Source organism: Hydractinia symbiolongicarpus, chromosome 8, assembly GCF_029227915.1.
Source record: "Hydractinia symbiolongicarpus strain clone_291-10 chromosome 8, HSymV2.1, whole genome shotgun sequence".
NCBI lineage: Eukaryota > Metazoa > Cnidaria > Hydrozoa > Anthoathecata > Hydractiniidae > Hydractinia > Hydractinia symbiolongicarpus.
In genome coordinates this window covers 28,910,783-28,931,830 of record NC_079882.1, presented here as the reverse complement: position 1 = coordinate 28,931,830, position 21,048 = coordinate 28,910,783, and the positions used below count along the sequence as shown (strand labels likewise).

The 21,048-nt window shown below is 33.7% G+C and overlaps 1 protein-coding gene across 2 annotated transcripts in view; it reads right to left on the bottom strand.

The window, feature by feature from the left end:
• Positions 1–839: 839 nt before the first annotated feature.
• Positions 840–21,048, bottom strand: part of LOC130654181 (protein sidekick-2-like) — a 56,857-nt gene continuing 36,648 nt past the window's right edge. For both annotated transcript variants that reach the window (XM_057456723.1, XM_057456722.1), the window contains 22 exons: positions 17,499–17,669; positions 17,133–17,429; positions 15,915–16,208; positions 15,537–15,833; positions 15,069–15,371; positions 14,664–14,829; positions 14,453–14,580; positions 14,071–14,373; positions 13,696–13,995; positions 13,348–13,525; positions 13,102–13,232; positions 11,842–12,085; positions 11,182–11,330; positions 10,723–11,013; positions 8,905–9,213; positions 8,326–8,789; positions 7,627–7,721; positions 5,362–5,521; positions 3,299–3,365; positions 2,847–3,109; positions 2,530–2,767; positions 840–2,230 (listed from right to left, as the gene is read on the bottom strand). In XM_057456723.1, the coding sequence (XP_057312706.1) occupies positions 1,893–2,230; positions 2,530–2,767; positions 2,847–3,109; positions 3,299–3,365; positions 5,362–5,521; positions 7,627–7,721; positions 8,326–8,789; positions 8,905–9,213; positions 10,723–11,013; positions 11,182–11,330; positions 11,842–12,085; positions 13,102–13,232; positions 13,348–13,525; positions 13,696–13,995; positions 14,071–14,373; positions 14,453–14,580; positions 14,664–14,829; positions 15,069–15,371; positions 15,537–15,833; positions 15,915–16,208; positions 17,133–17,429; positions 17,499–17,669 (5,186 nt within the window). In that variant the 3' untranslated portion in view covers positions 840–1,892. The remainder of the gene's footprint in view (positions 2,231–2,529; positions 2,768–2,846; positions 3,110–3,298; positions 3,366–5,361; positions 5,522–7,626; positions 7,722–8,325; positions 8,790–8,904; positions 9,214–10,722; positions 11,014–11,181; positions 11,331–11,841; positions 12,086–13,101; positions 13,233–13,347; positions 13,526–13,695; positions 13,996–14,070; positions 14,374–14,452; positions 14,581–14,663; positions 14,830–15,068; positions 15,372–15,536; positions 15,834–15,914; positions 16,209–17,132; positions 17,430–17,498; positions 17,670–21,048) is intronic.

Here is a 21,048-nt window from a genome sequence, read left to right as displayed (position 1 = left end):
CCTCTGCAGCCGCAGCCATTTTTTAAACTTTGGTGCCCTTATATTCCGGCCACCCCAGTTTTTTGAAGTCTCTTTACGATACGGCCCGGAATGGCCGATTACCCAGACTATTCTTTTTCTTGTGACTATGGTTCGAGTAAATATTTTGTGTTTTTAAAGTTTTTATATCTAAAATTTAAAATATTGGACTGAATCACTGTAAATTTAAATTTATTTTATCATGAACGTTCAATCTATCTTATTTGACATATTTTGGAACTAATATTTTTTTCAAACATACCTAGATGGCTCAAAATGAAGCATAAAAATAAGCAAGAACATACCGCAGGAAGCTTTAAATCACTCAAAAAATCCATTATACGTTAACATTTCAATACTGAGAATGAGGGGTTTAAAGTCCAACTTTCCTAAAGAAGTGCAATATGAAATCTAAAATCACAAGTGTGTGGAATATCAGTTTAGCATAAAAACTTGGTAAAAATAGACCAGGCATCAAATCCGTTACATAATAGGTCAACTGACACTATAGAAAGCAATATGACTAATTTTGATTGAAATTGCACGTTTGTTTGAATAAGCCAGCTATCTATCTACGCATGTCATACAGTTACATTTAAAGGCAGTATACCTAGCTGGTTAACTGAAAAAATTACAAACTAGTCACTTATAACAACCCAGTTGCAGGCTTTCATCACACATAGTTTACCACTACCACTACTACTACTAAAAATTAGCTCATTTTTTCATTTTTATGTTGTTCTGTGTTTTCGCATGTGTATATTGCAGGAAGAAACAGATATGGTATAGGCTTTATATTTAGTCATATTATAACAACGTGATTGGTGCAAACATTTTTATTCAACCTAAAAAAAGAGTGAATACAATATTTATACATTTTTCTGTGTTGTTATATATTTTGCAAAAAATGATGCATCACAATGCATTACACCACAACGCATTACGTCACATCGTTCTTATATCCATTCTCGTCCCCAGAGCTCTTTGAGATAAACTACTTTCGAGGTTTTAATCTCAAAGAGCTCTGGAGACGAGAATGAGTCAAAGGAGAAAGTTTCATAAGTTCAAAATATCTGCTAAACTCCAAAAAATTGCAAAATATTTTTTCTTTCTTTTTAAGCCAAGCCTTAAGCAAGAAAATTCCCGAAATAATATTTTTGTGTCCAAGTAAATTCTAAAAATGCTTTTGTAAATATAATAATTTTTTTAGGAAATATTATAAATATTATAAATTAATAAATATGTTAAAAAATTGTGACAAATATATAGAAAAGCTTTTTTTTTACCATCTAAACCATTATGATACCTCTACAAATGTGAAAGATCGTAAAGTTTATACAGTAAATTTTCAGTGGTAATTTGAACAATTGTTCAGTTGTTTGCATGGACCTTACTTCAGTTGGTCCATGACGTCAGAACATCGGTCGCTATTTACCTTTAGCGATCAAAATGCATTCAAATGATTATATATTTTTTAAGTTAAAAGAGAAAATTAAAATAAAAAAATGAGGATAAATAAATAAATGCGAAATAAATTGACTCCGCGTTTGCACATAAAGTGGAAAAGTTGCGTAAAAATTCTGCTTTCTTAGAGTTTGATACTATTTTATTTAGTTTATATGAGTGGGTTAATGCGCAATCTGATTTGGTATCTACCAACAAAGAGTACCGGTAGAAAAGGTTGTATTTAATAACAAAAAAAAAAAAATCAAATTCGATATCTGACCAGTGCATCTCTCGAAAGATTAACCGATTTTGTTTGAGTTCGAATATATAACACAAGCAGGAAAGTTTAGATTCCAAATAAAGTTAAAACGGTGATAAAAAGAGTGAGTTTATAAGCGGATCCTGAGGTGAGTTTATCTGCCAAGTTGTTAGCGTTTGAAAAGTCGAGTGATGCGCGAAAATACACCACTAATAGTTACTCCAATTCTTCTCATTTTAACCGAGAATGGTACTTTCGGTCTATTCTTTACATCCTCCTTGTATTCTAAAATCTTTTCCAATGATACACCTAACTCGCTTGGTTTCACAAACTTAAAGTTGACACCATACTTCTTTGACATAGCTGTTCGCATCTTTAGCAATTCTTTTCCGTGTTTGTAATTAAGCCTTTCGATTTTATCTTCAACTCGTTCGACCAAATCACGGAATTCTTCGATAGTTTCATTTGCAAATTCTTTCAGCTCTTTGTGGAATTGAAGCTTGCATTCTATAAAAGAATTGATAATACCAGCCTCAATTTTTTATATTGCTCCGATAAGTCTTCACATTTTCTTAGTTTAATTTAAAAAAACTATATTATCGCTAAAGAACAACTCTTTTAGGGAAATAGGGAAGGAGAAACATGAATCGGTCGTGACGACAAGCAATGTGTGGAAAAAATAATGAATTGCTCTAAAGGATTGAGAAGGTAAACTTCGACTCAAACAGATTTATATACATTAACTTCGGTACAAAAGTCATCATGAATTCAAATTATATAATAGTTCAAAGGCGAAAAAAACGTACCTTTGTTGGTGTAAATTTTACGTTTCAATTTCGCTAACTTGTTTCTTCTGATCGCTTCATAGATCAATCCAATGACTATAAACACCAACCACATTATGAGCACTATACGTAGCGTTTTTTGATATAATGGTGCATTGAAGCTGATGATATCCTGTTCCCCTTCTGTTGCAGTGGTTGTTTCACTTGATGTTTCAGCCGTTCCGTTTGCTTTCTTAATTTCAATCGATTTTTTAATTTCCTATGTATAACGAAGTGAAAATTATAATTTACAGGAAAAAAATGTGTGTAAAGTTAAGGAAGAGGATATAGAATATTACCTGTAGAAGCTTTGAAATAGCTTTGGAGGTCAGGTCTGTGTTCGCCTTTGCAAATTTTGTCCCACAAACTTTCAATTTTTCCATCTCACCAAATGCAGCTACGCCAAAATCAGTTGGTTCATCAAAAGCTTTATTAACAGTCAAACCATAAGCAGAAATATTGCTTTTTAGAATTTCAGCAACATATCGATCCAGTAATGCATATTTCACAGTTTTGTTTTTCAATGGTTCAAAAAGTTCTTCGTATGAGTAGTAAGTAACGTCTAGAAAAGAGGTACAATACAACTCAACTGCATTTTACATTTGTCTGATATCAAATTTCGCACATGGTTAACTTGATAAGTTTTCTAAATTGTGCCAATTGGGATGACGATAAAATAACGTTCTGCTACATGTTTTACCTTATACGGTTTTCCATAACTTTACAAAAAATAATAATACAAATGACTTACTTTTCTCAAATTTCTTAATCCTTTTTTTGCCGTATGTATATTCTGCGCTGCCATACAATGCTAACATCTATTTTTTAAAAAAAAACAGGAATGTGAGGATATAAATAAGAAGTAATAACAATAATCTAACTACCATAAGGTAAATAATTTCCTCCCTTAAGATACTATGGTCTTTTTTAAACTATTTATGAAACCAGCTAATTTATAGGTATGAAGCTGACCACTGACTTTTCAAGCGGTATTACTGTTAAATTTAAAAAATCACTAATATGAAGAAATAGTTAGGAATCTTTAACTGTTGTATACAGTTCATTATAGCTTTTCATGGTTAATTTTGAGCTCAGTGAACAGAAAAAAACTTTGAATTAGAGCTTGCACCTACAGTTGACTCCCGATAAGTCTTATGGGATCTTTAAAAAAAAGAGTTCGACCTGCCGAGAAGTCTAAAAACTATAATCAGGTCAGAATTGTTTTGGCATTTCTGTTCAAAAAAGTCGATTAATAATAAGTCGATTAATAAAAAGTGTTTTTCATCCAAGTTCTTCTAATGGACAAAAATTTAAGCGATTTTGAGAATATTGGGAAAAAATTTTCATTTTTTCTGATCTGTCGATATAAAGAACCCTCGATATAACGAACTTTTTTCCATTTCCCTTGAGGGTTCGTTATATCGAGAGTCTACTGTAAATCGAAAACATTCGAATGTTAAAATTCTATTCAAAAATCTCGAAGATGTTGGGACTGGTTTAAGTTACAGAGAAATTTATCAAGGGGTAACAAACTTGTTTAAGATGATGAGATGTAGTTTTCATATTTTGAGCTATAACGAGTTTTTTGTATGGAAATGGCGAGTGGGGGTTCAAGAGAGCAACAAGCGTATTCGAGATATTGACTGTTAAACTATCCGAGAGTGCCGAGAGTGTATAAAAGCTACTTTGGATTCTGAACATATAAATTGATCCGCGAAATTTTATATTTTTGTTTTTATTTATTTTTAAAGTCTGAGGCTTCCTTTTTTGTAGGCTTAATTAATCAACCGAGTACTAAAGATGAAAAGAGGAGGGAAAACTGACAAAGGTCTCGAATCAGTTGACCCTTTCAAGGATATTAATCCTTTGCTCCCAGCTTCTATTGCAGATGATGAACCGAATTTGAGTTCTCTTTCCAGCCTTACGGATGAACAATTGAACTCACACCCCACGAAGTGAAATAGTAGTAGTAGATGTAACGGATGAAGAATCAACTTTTTTTGAATTCAATTAGAATTTCATTTCGTTTTTTATCTAGTTGTGTTTATTCTACCTGACGTTTAGTTGAAGTAAAATGCAATACTACATTTTGTCTCGGTCAGTGTAGAATTGACTGGTGTAAGATAGTGCCATTCGGCCCAAACCCTTTAGAGATATTTATTTTACTTTTTTCAAAAATTGCTATTATGACCTTATCCGCGAAATTACGTCCCCGCGAAAAATTAAATCATCCCTCATCCGCGAAAAAAAGTCCCCGCGAAATGCAAAAATTTCGCATATAAGCTAAACCGCGAATATTAATCCCATTGAAGTAGCTTTTTGCTAATTTTTTTTTACATTTTTGTAAACATAGCTAGCCATAGCTGCCAGAGGGGTAAGGTTACCCCTATTTTGATTCACCCCACCCTTTTTACTGTTAAATTTCAAGCCCCTCTATTTTTAATTTCGGAAAGACGAAACCCCCTCCTCTCCTTTGTAAAGAGGTTCCAACTATGGATCCATGGCATGGTATTCAAGGAATTATATTAGTGGGATAAAATAAATTATATAAGTGGGATTAAAGCATTCTTCTTTTGTATTAGGATTGCAAAGAAATAAATTTGTTTAAATCGGTCAGTCAATGCGTTACAAAATTGTTTATGTTCTGTTTATTTTGCTAACAAAGATTATACTACTTCGATTCAAATTTAAGCAATATATATAGCAACAAGATTTGATTTTCTAGCAAAGAAACATGGTGAATGACCTCAAACCTGATTCAGTTATTTATGCAACGACAGAAACACAGTTTTTCAGAACTCATAAAGACATTACCTTATCATCAGGGAGGTTTTGCTTCATTGAATTAATTGAAGCCACTGACAATGCTGACGAAAGACTACCAGTAACAATTCCAGTTAACACCAAACCAAGAAGTGTCCAAAACACAATGTATATACGTCCTGATGTAGTCTCAGGTATCTTATCACCGTATCTTAATAAAAAGAATTTTACGTATTATTTTATTTCGCTTTTGATTAAGAGGTAAAAAGTACATATAATTTTCGCTATTTTTAAAGAATAAAGACTACATCTCATTTGCATGGCACACAGACTACATAAACCTATTGTCAAACACCTTTTTGATAGGTTTTACATTTCTCTCTCTCGTTGTTATCATTAGTAGTGACAACTGAACTTTGCCTAGATTTGGTCTATCTTAGAGGAAGCAACTTTTGCAAATCAAAATATCGCAAAATTAAAATAAATAACTATCTGCAATGGAATGTTTTAAATTTTGTGCTAGACGCAACTTTTACAATAGGCTATAGTGATAGTTTATAGTGTTGCATATTATTTGTCCAAATAAGTATGAAAATATTAACAACATCAAAACGATAAAAACAGGTTTTTTTGGATCGTTTCAAAGAATTGGTTATCAATTTTCGCACGGAACCTCAATAAGGATAAAATTGATTTGGAGGAAAATTTAACGATCGCAAAATTTATTTCGCGGAAAATCTAATCAAAATATTTCGCTGGAAGAAGCCTTATTTCGCGAAATTTCGTTTACCAAATGTTTATCTAATCGATTAATTTATTTGGAGAAACTTTCGCAAAAAAAAAAAAAAAAAAAAAAAATTATGAAATTTTTTGGATAAACTTTCGCGAATGAAGAAATTCGGAATATTTCGGGAGATTAACTTTCGCGAATGCAGAAACCCGCACATTTTTGCGAGATAAACTTTTGCGAACAAGGATTTTTCAGTTAGAAAAAACCTAAAAAGTCTTAGAAATGTTATAAATTTTCTTTCTTGAAATAAGATTTCTAAGTATTTTGTGCGTTTTTGGTGAAAAAAAAGATAAAATAGCTTACTGGGTAAACTTTCGCGAATGAAAAAATTCGAAACTTTCGCGAGATAAAGTTTCGCGAATGAAGAAACTCGCACATTTTCACGAGATAAACTTTCGCGAAAATGGCGAAAAATCGCGAATTCGAGAAAGTTTCTCTCGCGAAAGTTTCACCAATTAAACTTTGCATTTCAACTGAGGATAAATATTATTTCCCGGTAAGAGAACCAACAAAGGCATGGCATTTTTGAAAAAGGCTGATAATGTTGTCCTTGTTGAAAATATGAAAAAAAAAAAAAAAATAGAATTGAATTTCAATTAAAATAGTTGGTACCCATGGAAACATCCACAGGTATTATCACACATCAATTTTTCGCTTGTTTTTGAGCACAATTTTTGCAGACCTAAGCAAAATATAGCCATACCAACTTTCTCACCTTCAGTCCTGATAAAAATCATTTTCAAAAAAGTAAAATAAGGGAGTACCATTGTCTTTTCTAAATTCTGTTAAGAAACGAGGTAGTCATGTTTCAGTTTATTGAATTTTTTTACCCAGGATAGGCTCTGCAGTTCCTATTGATACTGCTATCAACAAGGGTCCTGCGAAGGGGGTTGTAGTGCATTTGAATCTCCCATTTGAGCTACGAAAGTCGTGCAAGCACAGCAATCGCTCAACTAGACAACCGCCTAAGATATCAATCCTATTCTCATGCTGAACTCTAACGAAAAATAATAGATATACACTTTTATAGTCTCTGGCAAGACTCGGCCTGGGTTTGAACCCAAGACGTCCCACACTAGTAGTAAGCGCTCTACCACTTTAAATTAAAAAAAAGAGCATAAAATTTCAATTTTTAACCTTAAAAATTGATTTTTGAAATGTCTTTATTTTACAAATTCTCACACTGCACATTCGCATGAAAATATCCGTATACATTCAACGTTTATTATCTTATTAAATAAACGTGAACTTGGTATGTCAAGTTCACGTTATTTCATGAAATAATAAGAAGGTGATTTTGAAATAACAGAAATTTAACATATTTTCACTGTGGTCTAAAATGAAGTAAGAAATTATGTTTAAAAATTAATTCATGTTATTTTATGTTAGTAAACCACTGGAAACCAAGCTTAAGTGTTTCATCCCCTTTAATTTAAAACTTATGATGCTTTGGAAAAATAATTAACACAAAAAGGAAACAACAAAAAACAACAACAAAAACAATAAAAATAACAACAAGAACTGACCCAACAGTGGTGCTTGTCATAATAGCCAAATATAAACCTTCAAATATTCCAGCAAGTGACATTCCACGACCTTTGTGTTCGACTTTTGTTGGTTCCTAAAGAATAATGAGTTAAGTTTCGTTATCGTCTATAAATAATACGATAAGCCTGAGTGTATGTGATATTTATGATAGGTGTAAGTGGATTTTCTCATGGGGAAATAGTTGTTGCACAAAAAATGATTTTATTATCAAAGCATTTTTGACATTTAAGTTAAGTTTAATTTATCTAATAAAGGATTTAATCTTTAACCATTTTAAATATTTTAATTCTTATAGCAGATTTTTCTCTGGTTCATACAACTCCCCATATTCTGTTTTGTAATCGACTACTTTACCATCAAATTATTTCATTTTGACAATATGGAACAAGTATTCCTTAAGATAATCGTAAAAGTTTCGAAATATTTTGATTACGTAACCAGCTATTTACACGTCTTATAAATTACCTAAATTACTTAAAAAGTCATGCCAAATATAAATATAATTCAATTATAAGTGAATAAGAAGTGATATAGAGCATTTATTTTTTTCATAGATACCGCTATAGTCTCGTGATTCGTTCTGTTTATGTCAGCAGTTTTTAAGTTAAAGATATGAAATATTTTATTTTTATCCATGCTCATGCTCTTAAAGTGCATAAAAAATTAACTAGACTTACACAAAACCAAAACATTGCTCCAAAGAACCAATTGAGAATAAAATATAGAGCACATATAGGCAGCGTGGAAAATATCCCATCAAGTAATCCATCTTCAACTTTTGCAGAGGCCTGTGCAGGACTATCAGGAACTTCAAGAATGATAAATCCAGGACTGGTTGTAGTAACAACAAGAGAGTAATGGGGTGTAAACTTTCCGGTGTCCAACCTCGGAACTTGCAATGCAGTGCCATTTACCGTAAAATTCTTTATATCACTGAACGAGTCCAAATCGACGCGATTGTAAGAGATGTAAACACTTTGATTGAATGAAGTGCAATTGTGAGCACATGTCAGCAGCATTTGTTCAGTTAAATCCATTACAATACCTTCTGGACGCAAATTGTTACCTTTTGGATAATCAACATAGGGAGGATATACCATGTAATTGAGAATCAACTTTGCTTGTGGAACATGGCATGTTTCTAAGTGTGAAAAGTTTAAAATGCGCTGTAAACGTAAAATAAAGTAAAATCAAATCAAACGAAATAAAATAAAATGAAATAGTCAGAAGTTTTTTTAATATAACTTGTAACTCACCAAGTCGAACTGGATCGCTTTTAAAACCAACACCTGCATTACTTCTTGCAGCTACACGAACTCTGTAAACACTATACAATTCTAAACCTTCGAGAACATAAGAAGTTGTTAAAGGGACATCGACTCTTGTAGCTTTTATCCATCCATCATCAACATCGACTTCACCGGTAGATAACTTTTCATAGAAGATAGTATATCCTTGTTTAGATCCTTGCCATTGATCATCTGGTATATGTTCCCATTGAATTAAGCTTGCATATGGATAATGGAAACTAGATGCACGTACATTAGAAGGAGCTGCAGTGGGTTCTAAACAAATTTAAAACTTACGAATAAAAGAAATTTTGAAAAAGTCCTTGCGCAATAGACGTTTTTACTGATAGTACCACAATTTTTTAAATAATAAATACGCAATATAGAATGGGAAAATCAAGGCATACGAGATAGTTTTGGTGCAGGTTAGTTACTTTCAGTTATGTACAGAAGTTTTAAAGAGCAAAATTAATTTTTATCAGCGGTTCTTTATTGCAGAGCAAGTTCACAAATTTCAGTTAAAAATTCTATAATTGTGGTAATTTTGTTATCTCTGCCTGAACATTGAATACTACAAACGTGTTGTCGTACTACTTCATTTTGCTATATAATGTTTGGTTGAAAGAACAAGCACGTATCCAAAACCTAATTCAGGAACAAAAACTGTATTTAGAGCTGAAGAAAAGTCCATCTACTCCAAAAATATATATAATTTTCGCTAGAGACCTTAGCCCATAGTGTGAACATAAAAATATCTGCTTAGCTTGAACTCGCTGCAGCAGTCGTTAGCCGAAAAAAAATTATCAAAATATCTATATATGGTACTGCAAGTAGCGAGACACGTGCAATGCGATATAAATAGGACAGGCGAACCCTTGGATTTTTCCACAAGACATCGACTAGTTTTGATAAATCGGCAGACTTATCTGACTTTCAGCAATCTATAAAGGCAGCCGGCAAAAAATCGTGCTACAAGCGATTTATGTTTTTAAATATAGTAGAGTATGGATTATATATAGTAGTATGGATTTATGTTTTTAAATATAGTAGTATGGATCGTTGTAAAAGGTCATTCTAAAATTTTGTTTTTGACAAGACGGATAGGAAATACAAAAAGAAAGACTGCTAATTCTCTTGAATTTATCGTAAATGGAAAGTGTTAATTGGCAATAATATTTGTTTCGGCTGCAAAAGAGCTAACGATGCCTCGCAATGTGACAGTGAAATGAAAACGTGAGATAGCTGTAGCTTAAGAATTGAAAACAGCTAACACCATGCACACTATGGTTAGCTTATCATTAGCCCGTAGTCAGAACCAAGCTTGGGGAAATTTCTGTGGATATCTCTAACTAGTATAATACATAACTTGCATATATTTGCTTTCGGTTTTTGTCATTTGTCTTTTTTTCACTTATTTTAAGCCTGTTTTTAATTTACATACTTATTAATTTTAAATTTTCTAGCGGATAGTGTTGTAATGTCAATGTATTCATTAAAAAAAATAATAAATAAATAAATTGAGACATACATCATTTTAAACAAATATTAGTGCCAATAATGAGAACTTAATTTGACACAAATTCCGCGAAACCCTGGATAATGAAAAGTTAATACACATTATATTAAAAATAAAATAAATATCAGAGTTAACCAAAATGTGTAATAATAAAATAAATCTGATTAAATGTTTCCTTTTTTAAAACGCTTCCTTACCTAATTTTATAGAGTAAAATTTTTTAGTCATGTTGCAAATTCATCAGTCATACTTTAAAATTAGATTCTTACCTGTCTCAAACGTTGAACAGTTTAACTTTTCAGTTGGCTTTCCTTCCCCCACACTGGTAAAAGCTGTCATCCAAACCGTGTATTGTGTGTTTGCTTTCAAGAAAAATAACTCCATTCTTCTTTTATATGGTTCATCAGTTTCATTGACTATTTTATTGCCAAGTTGGTAGTAAATCATATATTTTGTTCGAATACCTTCCAAATAAGCAGGAGGAGAGTGTTTCCATTGCAGTAGAAGTGAACTGTAACTCACTCCTTCGCAGGTAAAATTGTAAGCAGACATCGATGGTGCTAAAAGTTAACGGTTTATGCACGAGTTTATTACTATATAGCCTTTCATCCTAGAAATCACCTATTATTGGCAAGGATAAATTACCGAAAAGCAGGAAGAATCATTAAACAGCACATCTCTGCGACGTATTCAACATATAGAAACCTGACACATTATTTAATACTTACTTCCTTCAGGCGTAAAAATTTGAATAGGTGGACTAGCCAGACCAATAAATTTCGTATCAACAGAAAGACTGATATTATAGAATGTATAGCCACGCAATCCAGTAGTGTTGAAGCTTACAGTACTAGTACCAGGAACAGTGATGTTGTCCCTATGGGAAAGTTAAAAATAAATTACTAATCAAGTGAGCGCAACAAAAGTAAAAATATCTTTTCTTTACAAAACTAATACGCGAATAGATTTATTCTCAGGTTCACAGTGCAAATACCTTAAATTAGTAGCAAGCTATCGAAAAAGTCCACATAAATTCATCCATCACAGCGCGCACGACTAGCTATCACAGGTTAACTAATCTGAAATAACTGACTTGAGAATACAGAAGAAAACATACGTGGATGTCAACCAATTTTTACTTATAGTTTTTACTTCTATTGTTTTAAAGGCAAGTATACCTTATGAATTTTTTCATAGTGATTTCATTCCTCTAACCTAAATGTTTTATTTTTGTTCTATATGTTTTCTGTTAAAGTTCTGAAGCATAGGAGCATAAAAAAACTATGGTGCGGCAAAAATAAGGCACGTATTGGTCATTTTTTAATATATAAACTCTTTGTGTTATATATCATATTAAAGTACTTGTGAAAAAAATAAAAAATATCTACATCTCCATCGGCAATCCATCACAGTACTGTCCCTCCACACAGAGTGCACTTGATGCATCTCTTCGTTGTCGTGTTGAGTACGTTCCAATTGTCAAATCTTCAGCTCTATATATCGCTTGCAACCTCACAGTGTAACCTCTTATAATGCCTGGAATTTTTGTTTCGTCAGGAAGCTCCCATGAAATGCTTATATTATTATACCCTGTAGCCACAGCCTGTAGGTTTGGGGGAGAAATAATTGACCCTAAAGTAAATACGGTAACAAGTTTAAACAAACTAAAAAAATTGGACATACTAAGGAAAGTTTGAGTTAGGGGATATTTCTTTCTAAAAACGGCACAGCACTGTTACTAAGTGCTCCGAAATCTTAATCTGATATGAACATACAGGTCATATTATGGCGCTTGCATCTATCGTAGTTCTCCAGCTACATCATTTCCCCCCATATACACTGTAAATACAAACTGTAGTTTTGTAATCATCTCCATTCACGGCATGAGTGTTATAAATGACATTACTTTTAATTTTGGTTAAACCTTGTTGATTTCTGCCATGTAAGGAGAAATCCTTAATATCGCCTGATGATATACAAATAGAGATAGCGCGGAGCCTGGACGCGTAGGGTTGCTAGTCCATTCAACCAGTGCCTCAGATATTGCGGGGTTTTGAGAAACCAATAAGAATGCTTTCTTTCATTTTTTTAACTAATGGAAATACAGTATTAACATGATCTTTGCATAGTCTGCTACAAACAAAAAGTACTCCTTAAAGTAAGAAGAAAGTCCCTGAGCTGGCTGGGCTAGAATGTTTTTGGCCAAAACGTTCACTTCAGAGCACTCCACAGTTGAATGTAATGAAGTCCAATAGACAAAGCTTGAAACTATGTGTTGGAAATCGTGTGTGTAGTTGTTAAATCTGAGACATATCTGGTAAGACTTGGATAGTTAATTTATAATGAAAGCTGTCCTGCTTTTGGGCATAATTAAGTTGCCACTCCCGTGGCTTTTTATTTATGCAAAGTGTTCATAATAGTTTCTCACTGCAAGAGTTTTACCAGCGAAAAAATATTGTGCCAAAGAAATAGGTTTTTAGAACAAGGAGGCTTATGACTGTAGTCAGTGCAATTATTAGTACGAATTGCTCTAAATGCTCCAAGTAAACTACTCTTCGAAAAGTTCCTCCAAATGGAGCACTTGGAACATCCAGAGCGGAATCTAATGTAGGACAGCGTTTTAATGAATAAATATATGCTGAACTTACATGATTCTTCGGTTGTTACAGTAATATTAGAAACAGGTGACACTCCTTTAAAGTTAAAACACGTAACTTCAATCCGATAGATAGTAAAAAACTTCAGATCCTTCGCTTCGTAGCTAAATGTTTTTTCGTTACTAAAAAGAGTCATACTGTATTGGTTAAATCAGAAAAAGGAATATAAATTTGTCTAATTGGTACTTTACAGAAAGATAAACTAATTATTTCTTTGTAAGCTTAACACACACTAACCCTTTTCGTGTTATATTTGTGGTATTTTTGTCCGTTGGATTGTCAACAGGTTGGATAGTCAACCTAAAATCCCCAACAACTCCAGCCCATTCTATATCGTATATGTCATTCCATTCAATGTAGATCGATGTCGAACTTGTGTTGTAACCCGTGAGATTATAAGGCCCTCTAAATGGTGCTGAAAAATAGAAATTTATAGGTGAGGATACGCTAAAAAGAACATTAGCTATGAGGAGACAACTGCACATTTACTTAAAATTTGGTCAATTGTTGGTTCAACATTTTGGTTCATATTAATTCTTATTTGAGAAAAGAGGGTTAAGCTTAGCTTTTCTATTTGCTGTTTACCTTCTGCATCTGTCCAAACAGTGATTGGATCACTAAAAGGTCCAAGGCCAGCAACAGTGTATGCAGCAATAGTAACTAGATATGGTGTATATATTTCAAGCCCTCCAAATATGGTAGTTAGTTCATCGTTACTTGAGATGTTTTGCCTTCCCATTTCAACTTCATCCAATGTAATACAAATGGTTAAATATTTAGTGATAATTCCACGCGTATCTTCTTCAATGAGCTCGGTCCAGTTGACATAAATGCTACGGGAATTATTGTACGCACCAGTAACATTTTGAGGCGGTCCAGTAGGAGCTTTAAAAGAAGAAATGTTATTGCTAGCTAGGAAACGCATTAAAATTCATCAAAATAAATTAACTTTTTTCTTACGAGCTTCTCCAGTCTTTATTATTTCAATATCGCTGTATGCTCCAACACCAATTGTTGTTGCCGCTGCAACAGCTACTTCATATTCTCTGTAACCTTCCAAATCATCAATTTCAACTTCATAAGTGCTTGCATTAACAATTATGTGGTCAGTAAATTCCGACTTTCCAACACGACGATAGTACACATGGTATTGGTATGGATAACCAAGCCATTCTCTTACATTTGTTTCTTCGTTCCATTTAACTTTAAGTGAGTAAGAACCAGTGTCATATCCCCACACATTTTTTTTAAACTTTAGAGGAACTATAAAAAAAATCAGAAATTAAAGAGGATTAAAGTTTCTTAAATAGTCTGAAAGTAATAGAGAAAGTAAATTTAATACTGGATTGATCCGTTAAGATTGTCACAGCTGGTGATTTTGGTCCTGATCCTTTTTCATTGTAACATTTAATCCTTATATTGTAATGTGTGAATTCTTCCAAATTTGCAATTACAGCAGATGTTATACTTCTGAAACAAAAAGAAAAAAAAAGGTACCAATTAGCAATTACATCGTTATTAGCATCTAGGAATTATATGCTGCGATAATTTACCTATGATAGCTTCTTTCACCACCAGGAATGTCGGGAGGTGAGATATGAAGAGTAAATCCATCTGATGCACCATTCCACTGATCAAATGAAATATTATCCCATCGTACAAAAATAGATGTTGAAGACATGTTATATCCCGAAATATGCAAGGGATATCCATCCGGTGCTAAAAATAAAGTGCATATGAGTAAAAAATTGTCTTTTTCTTTACAAACGTATACACTGAAACTATCTCCAACTTAAAACACATGCATTGGTAATTTTTCGTACTTTTAGCTAACTCTTACACTTTACTTCAGAAACATTTTCTGGATAACTTTTAGTTCGAGATGTAGAGAGAGTGCATTGACAGAAAAGCAGGTTGTAAAAACAAGTAAAATTATGCATATAATTTATTTTCCTTACGTCCAATACCACTTTGAATTAATGTTGCGTTACTTTCCGGACCAGCACCTACAGATGTGAATGCAGTGACAGTCACAGCATACCAAGTAAATGATGTTAAATTGTGTATGTTTGTTGCAAGTTGTGATCCATTATTGATTTGGATGATTTGAATAATTTCCGTCAAGTTGCTGGAATAACATGTAACATTATAGCCAATAATTATTCCCTTGCGTAATCTCTCTGGAACTTCTAGCCAATGAACAATTATGCTTGTTTCATTAATGTCTTCACCTGTTACATTGAGAGGTGGACTCAGTGGTACTATGATAAAAAAAAGCTATATATATATTAGTTAAAGTTCAACAGCTATATATAGTTAAAGTTCGACTACAGAACCTTTCTTAGTCAAGATTTTTTTATTTACAGACACTGTGTACAATGTTGACATTGAATGGAAATACAAAACTTAGTTAAAGAAGTTCATACAATGCTCTCCAGTTATTTCTGTCACAATGCTGCTCCTAGGTCCAATCCCAGCCCTAGTTGCTGCCGCAACCTGGAAATCATACAGAGTGTAGCTAAACAAATCAACAATATTTGCTTCTGTATTTGGAGCATCTACTGTCATATTTTGAAATGACTGTGTTCCATTTAAACTGTAGAAAACGTAATATAGGTATGGAACGCCATTCCATTCTGGTAGTTCAACACTATTCCATTTGATTAAAATGGATGTGTTACTTGAATTCGTGGTTGATTGGATAGCAGGAGCTGTTGACGGTTCTACAACAAATATAAAATGCTTGTCAAGGACGCACAATAATATTAATGCTTTCAGTTTAATAATCTCGAGCAACCACTAACCTGCTTCTCCTGTTTTGTTTTCAATTTGGTCGTATATATTTGAAAGATAATCATCATTTCTTGCTCGTAATTCAAATCTGTAATCACTGAAAGGATCTAATCCGCAGACCAAATATTCATTAACCAATCCTGTTTCAACAAATACATAATTTGAAGGAGGCCAAAGAGAATACTTAAGTTCATAACTCCGAAGATAACCCAATACATTCTCTTCTGGAATATGCTCCCATTTTAATTCCATGCAGGATGAATTATAGGGCTCTGCAAATATAAACGATGCTGCACCATTTGGGACTAAAAAATCAATGAAAAGATATATATTTATATATAAAGAAAGATGGAATATTAGTGACCTAATTTAATGTTATTGGGTTGAGTCTACCTAAATAGAAAATTCAGGCCGAATCAATAAAAAATGATCAATTGCAACAATAATTTTCACAATTTTTTAAAAATAATAAACCTATTTTTGAAGGGAATGAGTGATGTAGCTAAACGCGTTTTGGTTTCTTGTCATGTTTGCTGCCGCGTAAATATAAAAAAATGTATTTTTGCTTGAAAAATATCCCAAGTTAAGTCAAAAGTGTTTCAAGCCCAAGTGTTTTTGTTCCTAACTTGTTCACTAGAGTTTAAGGTCAAGAAGTTCTAACAAAAATCACTTCCCTCAAACTAGCACCTTACTTCCATTCTGTTAGGGAATGTATGGTAAGTGTTAACTTAGAAATTTTTATTCACCTTTTAACACATTTTTGTGGTATTCCTTACTTAAGCGTCACTGATCACGCGATCAATGGAAGAACGAAGGAGACTTATGAATATTTTATTACAATGATTTTATAGCCAGAAGACCTTAGCATAATTTTCTTATTACATAATTGAAATAGTTGAGGGAAGAAAAATTACTTGGGGTTGCAAATGAACTTTCTACAGTCAGAATATGACAGGGCTTGGTTTCTTTTATTGTTCTTTGTTCACGTGATCTTTATTGCAAGTTTTTCCTCAAGTTTTGAAAAGCGGATGGCCTCACTCACTCCAAGTAACATAATTAATTCCTCTATTACTTAAAAGAGTAAAATTTAGCCACGTTGGCTATGTATAAATGAAACTAATTTTATCATCCTCAAACAAGCTTAGTTAACTAAGGTAATGATTTAACAACTGGAGTATAAAGTTTACCGTTAGGCAAAATTGCTGGAAATATATTTAAATAAATATTACCTCCTTGTTTAGTTCTTGAAGAGATTTTTGTTGCATTTCCTCTAACTTTTCCAAGATGGGAATATCCCTCTACGCTCAAAGTATAGTTTGAAAATATATTAAGTCCACCAAAGTTATATTGAGTGCTTCCTCTCGATATATGATGGGAAGCAACCAACACATTGTCACTGTCATATGCTCTTACGATAAGAATGAAACTGCCTTGCGAATACAAGCTGCTTAAGTCATAAGAATCCCATTCAATGTGAATGTTATATTGACCAGTGCTTAACACTTGTAGATTTTGAGGTTCATCAACTAGAACATTTAGATATGTACTATTGTCTAAGTAAAACACAATAGGAGATAATTGTAATTAATACTCACATGGACATTCTTTCTCGATACATGTGCCATTACTGTATCGAGGACAAAAACTGTCTTTCCATAAAGGATAGTTGACTTCACAATTGTGTGTATATACTAATACACCAGTACCACATTGTGAATAATGACACGCACTTGAAGTGGATATGATAAAATTCTTGCTATTATGTCCTGAAAAAACGTTGTTACATCAAAATTAACTTAGTACTGAGACTTTTTAGACAACTATTTGTTATAAATATAATACTTTGTCTAGTAAAAATTGTTCTTTTTGATTTGGGGAGTGGTAGCTAAAACAGTTTTTTTGTTTTGTTAAGTTAAAAAATTACATTACAAATTTTTTACCAAAACGAGTTAAAATTCCGCGGCAGTATTTTAATAAGTTTTGTTAGTTTTGCGTAATCTAATTTTCTCGCACATTTTGAAAAGAATGTCCCACGCACATTAAATACTCCCGCAGTCTATTCGCAAAAAAAAAAACTTTTTTTGCGCAACGAATTGTTCTGCAGAGTTAAACGGCGATTAACAGAATTATGATGGCGTCCTACATATCCTACATACATATATCCTACATACGTGAGACCACAAGATTGCTCAATGCGTGGATTGAAAACACACCTTTAAGAGCTATAGCATTAAAAGCTATACATATCATGCCTGCTCTGCTGCTGCAAAAACCATCACAAGCATCGAAATCTAAGGAGCACGTAGAAGCATTAAACAGACGTCTAACACAATGGTTTAAAGGAGATTTTATGAGCCTAATGGATGAGGCACAGACGATTTAAAGCCGACTACCTAAAGTAATAAAAAAGCAAGATATTGCAGTTATTTCAAGGAAGTTCCGGAACCATATGCAAAAAGGAGATGTTCATAAAGCGATTAATGTGGTGACGAACAATATGTCTGGAGGAATACTTCCTTTGAATGACGAAACTCTTGAAATGCTAAGACAAAAACATCCTGAAGGAAGTGAATCATACGAAGACACGCTGATACAAGGTCCGATCAAATCAGTTAATGCCGTTGTATATGACGTCATTGACGAAGACATGATAATGCGAGCAGCGAAGACAACAAAAGACGGCTCCGGACCATCTGGAATGGATGCGAATGGATGGATCAAAATCATAGCGTCTAGAGTTTATGGCGACACTGGAACAGATTTACGGAAAGCGATAGCTAAGTTTGCAAGAAGACTTTGCCATGAAGAAGTAAACGATAATTCTTTAGACGCGTATTTAGGATGTCGTCTTGTGCCTTTAGACAAGAACCCTGGTCTTAGACCTATCGGAGTAGGAGAGGTTTTAAGAAGCATTATTGGAAAAGCCGTGATGCACGCATCAAAGAATGATGTTATTGAATCTTGTTCAAAAATTCAAATGTGCTCCGGTCATGAATCTGGGTGCGAAGCTGCTATACATGCAATGAAAGATGCATACTCTAGTGAAGAAGCCGAATGTGTCTTATTAGTTGATGCTGCAAATGCCTTCAATAGCTTGAACCGTAGTGCAACACTTCATAATACCAAGATCATTTGCCCGATTCTAGCAACATACATCAACAACTGCTACATAAAGCCTGCGAGACTTTTTGTGATTGGTGGAACTGAACTGAGTTTAAGAGAAGGTACCACTCAAGGCGACCCGTTGGGGATGGCCATTTACGCAATAGGACTCACACCATTACTTGATAGAATGAAAAACATTGCTGATATGGATATGAAATTGGTAGCTTTTGCTGATGACTTAACAGCTGTTGGAAATTTTTCCACCATTCGGAAATGGTGGGACGAGCTCATTGTGGAAGGCCCAAAATTTGGTTACCAACCACAGCTAAAGAAATCATGGCTAATTGTGAAAGATAAGAACATTGAAGGAGCAAAAACACACTTCAAAGAAACAAATATCCAAATTACATGTACAGGAGAACGACATCTCGGAGCAGTTATTGGCAGTGAGACTTTTCGAAAAGAGTACGTTGAAGACATTGTCGCGAAATGGGTGAAAGAAATCACACTAATTTCAGAAATAGCTGTTATCGAACCACAAGCAGCTTACACATGCTATGTTAGTGGATATCAACATCGCTTCACATACTATTTACGGACCATCACAGAAATATCATCGCGACCAGTGGAAAGTGTAATAAGACACCAACTGTTGCCGGCTATTACTGGTGGTCATATTGTAAACGATGTAGAGAGGGAGCTAATGTCCTTGCCACCACGTCTCGGGGGTCTAGGAATAAAAATCCTTGAGAATGTTTCTGACACAGAATACGAGAATTCTCGGAAAATGACGACGGAGCTCGTAAATATTCTTCTCAGACAAAATGAAAATGCGAACGAGATCAGCAAAACGAAAAGCCAAATAAAGTCTGAGAGAAATAAAAGCCATCAAAATATTCTGCAAGGACTATTGTCACAAATGGATGAAAGTGCTAAGAGGCAGAACGAAGCAAATCAGGAAATAGGTGCGTCAAAATGGTTGACGACTCTGCCAATAAAAGAGAGTGGTTACTACCTCACAAAGGAGCAGTTTTTCGACGCATTGAGAATTCGATATAACTGGGAATTACCCAGGTTACCATTTGAATGTGCATGTGGCTCAAAGTTTGATCTTGCTCATGCGTTATCCTGCAAAAAGGGTGGGTTTGTCACACAACGTCATAACGAAGTTCGTGATATAACTGCTCAGCTTTTGAAAGAAGTGTGTAAAGACGTACGAATTGAACCGATGCTTGCTCCACTACAAAACGAACGCTTTGACCAGAAAAGTGCGATCACATCCAATGAAGCTCGATTAGATGTTAGCGCACTTGGTTTTTGGATTCCTGGCCAACGGGTATTCTGCGATGTCAGGGTCTTTGACCTTAACGCCCAGAGGTATAGGAACACAGAAATCAAACGTTGCTATGAAAGAAATGAGCAAGAAAAGAAAAGGTTATACAACGAAAGGGTTTTGCAGGTTGAAAATGGTTCTTTTACACCTTTGGTGTTTTCTACACACGGTGGGTTAGGAAGAGAATGCAAGAGATTCTATCAACGTCTTGCTGAGTTGATAACAGATAAACGTGGTATACCAACGTCTATCGCTACGACGTTTGTCAGAACGAAAATTTGCTTTTCGTTACTCCGATCGACATTGCTATGCCTGCGTGGATCAAGATCATTGCGGCGGGATGTTAACATATCTGATATCGACATGTCTTTGACCAACACACTATCGGAAATAAGGGAATTCCGATAGCCGAAATAGCATTATATATTATATATTTTGATCGGCGGTCTCTCGCTATAGAAATAGACCAAAACAAAATTATATAAAATAACGTATGTTTGAATTTTCAAGGTATCAAGCCGAATAAACGGATGATACTATGTAATTTTATAATTTCTAAATATAATATAATGTAAAAAAAAAAAAAAAATTAATGATGGCGGATGCATGAATATGAATTTGTAATCGGAAGTGAAAAATTTATCTGGTAATGCAGCGACGTGACGTTAAAACGTAAAGAAACACTGCCGCAAGATTACTAGATTATT